Below are 9,596 nucleotides of genomic sequence, written 5' to 3'. Positions count from 1 at the left end.
TTGCTACTTGCATGTTTAAAGCTGTTTTTTTATCCTTAGGAGGTTGTAGAATTCACTGTTTTTTCTATGTGCATGCCTATAGGTAAAAAAGACGCATGAATATAGGATGATAGCATTTAGCGCTATCGTCTCCTAGCGACACAATGTAGGATTTCAACCTTCAAATGATGTCTCCAAGATTATTTTAATGACAATACAGGGTTAGTTTTTGTTTTTAATATTATATTGAAAATAATAAAACTATGTATTCGTATTTGTATCAAATGCTACCGGATAGTCAACAAACGTACGCGTTATTGCGACATAACGCCGTTTATCGAGAGCGAATCCTACATTGTGTTACTTTAATGTGAGGAGGCAACGACGTCTAGAGTTTAAAGGTCCAGTCAGTGTGCTTCAAAAACACAAGATGGCGGCCTCTGTAAAGACCAAACAGTTTTATATCATACTGTACGAGAACATAGTAACAGGTAGTTTGCGATATTACAGTTACACACTGAAGCTCCAATTTAATGTATTAAATTATTTTTAACACAGATTTTAGGGAACTGTACATAGTGAGGATGAATGGATGAATGACGGACGGATGGATGGATGGATGGATGACGCCATAGAAGACAGAAAAGCCATTTTTGTAGACGTTAAATTGCAATAATGAACTGATTTGCCGGGTCCTGACGCAATAATGTGACCGTTTATGGAAGCACAAGATGAACCGGGTCTTATCTGGTGTTGGGAAACCTTCGCGGGTACGAGAGAGGGAACGCCGTGTGACGCACACACACACACACACACGTGGACACACACACACACACACACACACACACACTCTGCTGATGTTTGGGGACGCTGCCTGCTCAGGCTGAAGTTCAAAGGATACTGCACTGCTGAGTGACTCACATCGACCTCTCTACAAACACACAGAACACACGGACGGGGAAGTCTGCAGTCGGTTTACACGGATTTATATTTATAGCTGCAAAAGGACTGGACTGTTTGTTATGTATCAATGTACAATTTTGTAATATAAAAAATAATTATAGAAGTGACCCAAAGATATCAAGAGAACAGAAAGGGAATATTTAATAATTAATAAATTGACTATAAACTATTATTTTTGTCTGCTTTTTTTTGTTTATTCCCCTGATATTTTATACTTCTGCAAAATATACAACAATACAAACATACTATACCCATAGTTCTTTATTAGGGTGACTGCTTTATCAGTGTGCTGTTACTGGTTGATCATTGGTGTGTTTGTGCCATTGATTTGAGGGTCTTACACAACAGTTCAGACAATCACTATGCAGATAACAAACACACACACACACACGCACACGCACACACACACACACACACACACACACACACACACACACACTATTATTAATGTGTAAAAACGCCTTTAGGTAAAAGCCAATCGGTTACTTGCCACTTTGGTCGTGTTCACAGCTAATACTGTAGTCGTTCTTCACACTTGCTGATTAAAGCATGATATATAATGCTGCCGTTTCAGTGGCGGGGCGAAATAAAATGGGGGAATGTGTTCTGGAAGAATCATAAGAGCAGATTCGGTGCTGCCGAGGTTACTGTAATCACAGTCACACTCTGCTGAAAGGAAATAAAGGAGGAACAAGTGTAACGACACAGATGAAGCTGGGGCACAAATTAAAGACACATTTACTCTATGTCTTATTGGGGGTTGGATAAGCAGGTGTTAGGCCCTAGTTGTGTTTGGCCTAGCTTAGCACAAATAGTGAAACAATAGGGGGGGGGAAAGGGCCACTGTGCTCGCTGCATATTTGTCCAATTTGGTCCAAGACATTGGCTCAGGGCCGGGGCAGTGAAATACGGGGTAATGTAGCCGTCTACTGGACCTTAGTGACGGCCTCGTGGATGGACTCGGCCACGTAGCCGATGTTCTTGGTGGTCAAACCGCACATGTTGATGCGCCCACTGGCCATTAAGTAGACGTGTTTCTCCTTCACCATATATTCCACCTGTTTGGCTGCAGGAAATAAAGCCCGGTCAGAACCAGATTTGGGTATTCGACATCATACAGGTCCGCGAAAGATCTGTGTGTGTGTGTGTGTGTGTATGTATGTGTTTTGTATAAATACCGGCCTCCTAATGAGGCAGAACCTCACTGCGATTAAGGATAAGAGTAGGAGATGGATTTTATTAAGGGTCTTTCCATATTTTCTGCATCCATTGTGCAGTAAAAATAATGATCCTGGTTCCACTCAAGCTAAAAAATGTGGCTCAGCATTCCACGTACGCATACCCGAACCCACATTCTTTTCCATTCTAATATATTGTCCTACTTCACATACTATGACGGACATGTGCGAATGATAACTCAGCCTTTATGGTTTATGGTTTTATTCGGCTGTTCAAAAGAGTGAAAAAAGTAGCTGCACAATCCAGTGTCTGCGTCTATGTAATAAAGGCAAATATACTCGTTTATACAGGGATAAATGTGTGTGTGTGGTTGGGGCTAAAGATGTGAGTGAATGCATGTGTGTGCGTGTTGCAGACAAACAGTAAACATTTGTACTCACGATTGAGGCCCGTGAAACTAAACATGCCAATCTGCTCAGTGATGTGGTTCCACGTCCCCGGCGTCCCCAGCGCCTGGAGCTTGGTCTTGAGCTGAGCCCTCATCAATAGAACCCTGTCAGCCATGGTCTTCACATTCTCCTTCCTACAGCCCAAAGGAAAGACGCGGGAAAAAAATAGTGACAAACAACTCAGAAACAACAGCGTCTCGTCGACTCCGGTGTCTATATTTGCCGCTGACCATTCGGTAAACAGCTCGGGCGAGTTGAGAGTGACGGCGACGATGCGAGCGCCCTGACTCGGCGGGTTGGACCACGTGGTCCTGACGATCTTCTCCATCTGGGACAAAATTCTCTTCAGGTCGTCTGCATCATGAGCCACGACAGTCAGGTTACCCACACGCTCGTCTGAAGGGACAAACGGACATGACATTCAACTGTGTTATAGCTTTATTTAAATATATATAAAACTGCTAATAGAGTACACACAGCTCCCCCTGTGGGTGAAAACCTGAATAGGTTTTTCAGCTGAAGTTTCAGTTGTGCTTTGTCGAGCAAATACAGCATTTATTCTTTCAAAAATAACACAATAAGAGTAAATTCTCATGTTCTCTTCTACTTTTCACTTAGAAATGTCCTTATTTTGTGAAGGAAAATCACTTTTTTTTCAATGAATAATCAAATGAATCAGAAATACACTCCATACATTGTTAATGTGGTAAACGACTATTCTAACTGCAAACGTCTGGTTTTTAATGGAATATGTACATAGGTGTATAGAGGCCCATTTCCAGTGTTCTAATGGTACATTGTGTTTGCTAATGGCGTTAGAAGACTATTGGATGATTAGAAAACCCTTGTGCAATGATGTTAGCACAGCTGAAAACAGTTTTGCTGGTTCTTTGACAAAAGCAAAGTGAATAAAAATCATTATTTCTAATATTGTCAATGTCTTGACTATATTTTCCATTAATTTTGCAACTCTTTTGATGAGTAAAAGTGTTACTTTTAATGGAAAACACCAACACTAACAAAGTTAGTGATCCTTTAAATCCTGCCGTAACAAATGAGTCCATAAAAGCAAAGTATGGCTGTTACTGTGATTAAAGGACAATAACAAAAGGATTTCACTCCTTGTTTAACTTTTACCAGACGATTTACGACTCAAAGCAGCCGCTGCTCACTCACTGTAGAGGCCGAAGTTCTTGGAAAAGGACTGAGCGCAGAACATTTCAAACCCCATGGAGACAAAGTAGCGCACGGCCCAGGCGTCTTTCTCCAGACTGCCGGAGGCGAATCCCTGATACGCTGAGTCAAAGAACACAAACAGCTTCCTCCTCTGGAGAAGAACGGAGATAAAGATCAATGAAAAACTAAAAAAAAATTAGCTTATTTCTGTGCATGTATGTATAGTATGTGTATAATACCATCATAACTTCAGCGATCTGCTTCCACTGCTCCTGCGTGGGGTCTGTGCCGGTGGGATTATGGGCACAGGCATGCAGGACGAAGATGGAGTGCGTTGGACAGCTCTGATGAAAAAGACAAGAAGAAAAAAAACGCACCGTGAACAAACAAGAACCTAAACGTGCCAGAGAATTAACATCTCATACTTTATCACCTCCAAGTCACCAAGGAAACCGGCCAAATCAAGTCCCCGCTTCTCTGCGTCCCAGTACTTGTATGGACGAACGTCCTCAAAGCCAGCATTGGTAAATATAGCGTTGTGATTTTCTGAAACAAAGCAAGGATGTTTTATTTTTTCCTTTACCTATTGGACATATATATATATATGTTCATGCTAAAATGCCCTGAACCTAAAGTCTGTAGTGTATAGAACAGTCAAAAAATGTTTAATTCAATATACAGTATGTACTTTCTGCTGCTAGGAACCTGCTAGATATAACAAAAGAAGTTTAATGATGTCACGGAGCAGCCATCTTGCCTTGACAGAGAAAATAAATAAATAGTCGTGACAAATACGCACAAAAAACCCCCAAAAAACCCCACAATGGCTGAATATGTACTTCCTCACTGTGAGGTTATAGCCATAAACAACGTCATTAAAAGGTGAAATAAATGACCGAGAATGGAAACATGTATGCAGAAGTGTCACATATTATATCTCATAAGAGAGCTGTGTAACTATAACAGTACCCCAGGTAGGTGCAGACACGTAGACGGGCGTCTTTGTGTTGCTGTCTCCATTGTAAAATCGCCTCAGAAATTCAGCACCCATCTTCAGTGCACCTGTGCCACCCAGACACTGGACAGCTCCCACCTGGCAGCAAAGGGAATCAAATAGATTTTAGTAAGGTAAATAAAATTAAAAGTGAAGCATCACATACTGTATGACCTTTGACCTTTCAGGAAACTAACCCTGTTCCCTTTAATGGCAGGACTGTTGTCTCCCAGGGCAATCTTGGAGGCTGAGGATCTGAACTCAGGGAGGCCCAGGATGGGCAGATACTCGTGGTTTAGACTTTGGTCCTGCGCGATGATCTTTTCCACTTTTTTCACCACGGGCAAAACCCAGGGCCGGGCTTCATCTGTGCGGTACGCTGCAGGGAAACATTTCAGCAAGAATGAGCTCATGGACTCGAGCTGTGAAGCCAAAAGTCATTTTGTTTTCATTCTAAGATCCTAAAGTATCCTAAATCTAGGGCTAAAACGTGCATTTTCACCTCTTGTTTTTTTCAGCCAGCTGAACTCTCAATCTCTTATAAAGACTGATACAGTAATCTTTATACCAGGTCTCAAGGTGAGTGTAATGCACTATGAGTTTATGTTTCTCTCTCTGCTGTAAAACAATTACCAGTGGTGAGCTGATAACAAAAAGGCGACAACTAAAAACTGCTCTGATAAACAAATGATTAGAACATTTGTAAATACATTACTACTTCTAGACACAAAAGGACTGAAATGTGCCATGTTATTAATGTTTTAGAAGAGAAGAATTAGACCACACATAATTAAACTCCTGCTAATGACCCATTCCTGAATCACGAGACAACAATAATCCACAATCGACTCCCTATTCCACAACAGAGGAGGATATAATACAGTAAAAGGGAGTAAACCAGCGAGGACAGGAAGGAACAGATATCACAGATATCACTCCACCGTCTGTGCGACACTGTTACGTAATCGCAATAAAACTTATACAGACAAATATCTGCAACCAGTATTCACTGATTCACCTGTTTGTATTTACTCTGTCTCAACAGGGACTGATAAAACAGAGTGGCTCCGTTCTCAACTGTTATTTTTATGATGGATTCATCCAGTTTTTTTTAAATTTATTTAATAAGTTGTTTTGTGCATAAAATATTAGACTGTAACTGTAAAAATAATATATTATTATATTGATTTTTGGCTTCTACACATAGACAGATAGGGAGGGAGGAACTCGCGGAAAGAATGGTTTTATTTAAAAAGAGCAATCAATGCGAGAACCTGCACAAAACACAGAGGTACATTGTCTATTATGCTTTATAATAAATCAAAGATATTATTATTATTATGTATTGATTGAAAAAAGAAACCCAGTTTGACCTTCAGCTTGGAGATGGTTTTGATCAATAATGACACCTAGATACTTGTAGAATTATAAGATTAAGATTTAATTAATCTTGCGCTGTAGTTCTTCTGCCAGAATAAAACAACGTTTTAATTGTCATTCTTCTGCATTTAATAACATGTTTGTTTAATTCACATTCTATTACAGAATTTGGTTAAATTTGACATTGTTTTTTAAATTTAGTTCATGTTTTTCAGATCTATTACTCACAAAACGTGTTATAATTGACAGAAATAAAGTGAAGTGGAGTGCAGGGCTTTTATTTTTGTAACTTTTTGTCAGTTTTATTTAGTTTTTTTTCAATCCCAACTTCCTCTATTGTTGTGGAAATGAAACATGTGTCTCTCAGGTCCACTGTCTGATGATCAAATAACACATTTATTATTTAAATTAGTCACAATGAAGTTGTATATATCTGAAACTGGCATTAGAGAATACTGAATTTTAGATATCTATGATGACAACAAACCCCCATACACATGAATGGCAAACGTGACCTCATTTTAAATCGTTTAAAAATTGAATTAAAGATATCTGTAACTTTCATTTTTGACGAGTAAACAGTGACGTTGCAGATATTTGTAGTTAATTATCCTGTGCCTCGGGATAAAATATGATTAAAAACTCACCTCCCACTCCGAGGTTCACCTTGTTGGGGAACGGGTCGTTGCTAAAGTCCTGCGATAGCTTGAAAACAGCGACAGGAGCCGCCTGAGGAACCTCGCTAAACACCGACATGGTTGTGGGTTTCGTCTGTAACTGGAGGACAACAAAAGACACTCAGACACAGGAGGACACGATATTTTTATTTACTTACCTTCTGTTTGGATTTGAGAGCATTTAAAAATGGGCGTGAGCGCATGAACCAATGGGGAAACGTTAGAGGTTTCTGCGAAACAACACAACCTCTCTGCACAAAGGTGAGGAAAACAAGCGCACACAGGAAGGAGGAGGGTGGGTTTGACCAATCAGAAGCAGCCTGAGTGACATACGTCACAGCAAAGGTCTGCTCAACACCGGAAGTGGGTGGTTCCGTTCTGAACCTGGGGATGATGGTGCAATAAATTAAGGACTTCGCCACAAGATGGCGTCGCGACCTCACTAAAGGAAGGGATGGGCGAGTGAACGTTGTCCAGGGACGTTTTTCTTTGTATATTCGTCGGCAAAAGTGTCTTAAAACGTCAGAAACAAAAACCCACGTTTGCTGCCTTAAACTAACAATAATATATGAACATTGTCTTTAATAAGCAGCTCGTTACGAAGACAAATGCGTGTGGGATACGTACTCGTACTGTTAATATTTACTGTGCATAATAGAATTACTGCTTTTACGGACATTTACTCCTCAAACCTGGCTGCGTTTAAGTGTTTTTATTTGTATTTTTAAACCAAAAATGTCGTGTAAAAGTTAACTGTCAATTCTAGCAACAGAATAAGTTTTTTCAGAATAAAAGCTCTGAACTCATGACTGTCAGTGCATTTAAATCACGCCTGAAAACATTATTTTTGTTTATTGCAGCTTTCTCTCAAATTTTCCAATAATCATATAATATATATATAATATAATAAAAATGTCAATTCTGTCTCGTAATACTTTTATATTCATGTTCCATCCCTTAGCAAAAAGTAGTTTAGTCAAGCGTACTACGAGTATACTTATTTTATACTGAAACTGAGGCAGTATACTTATATGTTTACTTTTTATACACTATATGTTATATACTTACGAATAGTATAGTGTATACTTGGTTTATACTGAAAAGTATAAACACAAGACTTAAGTATAAAAAGTATACTAACGTACAAGTATAAGCTTTAGTATTAAAGTATAAGTGTAAGTCTTAGTAAGACTTCTGTTTATACTTTTCAGTATGTGCCAAGTATAATTCACTATACTATTCTTAAGTACATAAAAAGTAAACTTCAAGTATACAGTTTGAGTATAAAATAAGTATACTCGTAGTACACTTAAATGAACTAGTTCCATATTCCTAATTTGACAATCAAAAATAATCTGCTCTAATCTAATCTAATCTTCTTCTTTTTTTAGTGTAACATCAAATGTTATTTTTAAAAGATAAAGCAGACATTGTCCCAAGAGACATAGATTATGTTTGATGGTTATGTGATTTTTACTAAATCTTAAATTAAAAAACCTTTGCAAAATGGGGAGGGTGCAGACCCTGTTTCTGGGAATAAACGCTGTATTGTCAAATAAAACGCCACACTTTCCCACCGTGTACATCAAGGTTGAACCCTGGCTACACTAAAGGACACATTATTGAGAATATGCAAGACTCCAAATCTGCACTTTTTCTTTTCCCCCTTAAAGCCTGTGGCCGAGCGTTAGTGTAAACACTGCAGCGCCGCTGTTCTCTCTTCCCCTCACATGTGTCAACAGGAGCAAGAGAAGCAGTTGATAAATGAAGACCACTTCAACCTGCTCGCCATCCACAGGCCACACGAGCTGGGAAGCTTTATACGGGTTCTGGGGGAAGAAGCTGCTGTGGTTTGGCTCAAAACTGTGGTGAAACGGGACACTCTTCTTCAATCTCGTAAGACTTGTATTCTTGTAGAATTCATCACTAATCCCTTTGTGATAAAGCGTGCTTCAGAAGAGTGCACGTACATGTTTGACACACGTCTTGGATATTTTAAATACATGCTGCAGTGTTGTTCTTGAGGAGAATGTGGATCTGGAAAATGGGTTTCTTGCAAATTCTTCCAGATTCATACATTAAAAATAACCACAATATAACTTTTAGGGCTTAATAGAATTAAATAAACTGATAAATAATACAGATTTTATCTGCAAATTAACTATATCTTCCCCCCAATGAATTAGAAAACTAAGAATGTGCATGACCAAACAGAACATAAAAACAAATAATAAACAAAATATACAGTAGATACTGTACATATATAACCAGCAAACAAAGTATGTGCAAGATTAGCATTATGTGAACAGAATGAACAAACTTTACATTTAATGTCAACTTATTCCAAGGACAATATGCTGAAAATTGAGAAGCAACTTCTTTAGTTACTCATTCATTTTCTCAGATTAAGATTGATGTAGTATCCTATACTACTAATAATCTATAGTAGTATTAATAATTTTTTCCACTGATATTCTAGAGAAGGTACTCTCTTCATTTCAAAAGGTATTTACTTATATAAGAACATATTTCCAATGTACTTAAAAGTCATACCTGCACTCAATTACACTGTCAGTGCATTTGTTTGTGTGGTTTCGTAACCGTGGCGACGACAGAACGCATTAATCCCTGAGGCCAGAGCCTCAAAAATGACGGCGTTTTTGAATAATTACGTATGGCAGTTGGCCGAAAAACAGCCTTGACGCAACGCGAAGTCGGCCATTTTGAATGCTGGCGTCCATTTTGCCCATTTACACCCTACCTAATATGAGCGAACTCGTCCGAGCGCGTTTGTCGTAT

The 9,596-nt window shown here is 38.9% G+C and overlaps 1 protein-coding gene across 1 annotated transcript; it reads right to left on the bottom strand.

Annotated features, from left to right (window-relative positions):
* Positions 1-1,472: 1,472 nt before the first annotated feature.
* On the bottom strand, positions 1,473-6,876 carry got1 (glutamic-oxaloacetic transaminase 1, soluble; the record flags this gene model as incomplete). Its single annotated transcript, XM_083897216.1, has 9 exons — positions 1,473-2,008; positions 2,562-2,704; positions 2,801-2,966; positions 3,747-3,897; positions 3,986-4,090; positions 4,180-4,292; positions 4,716-4,839; positions 4,938-5,119; positions 6,768-6,876. The coding sequence occupies 9 exons, from the start codon at positions 6,874-6,876 to the stop codon at positions 1,869-1,871; spliced, it is 1,233 nt and encodes a 410-aa protein (XP_083753342.1). The 3' UTR covers positions 1,473-1,868.
* Positions 6,877-9,596: the final 2,720 nt, after the last annotated feature.

This window comes from Microchirus variegatus (assembly GCF_963457635.1).
Source record: "Microchirus variegatus genome assembly, chromosome: 11".
Lineage (NCBI taxonomy): Eukaryota > Metazoa > Chordata > Actinopteri > Pleuronectiformes > Soleidae > Microchirus > Microchirus variegatus.
Note: the sequence above shows the minus strand (reverse complement) of the source record. Positions and strands in the feature narration are given on the sequence as shown.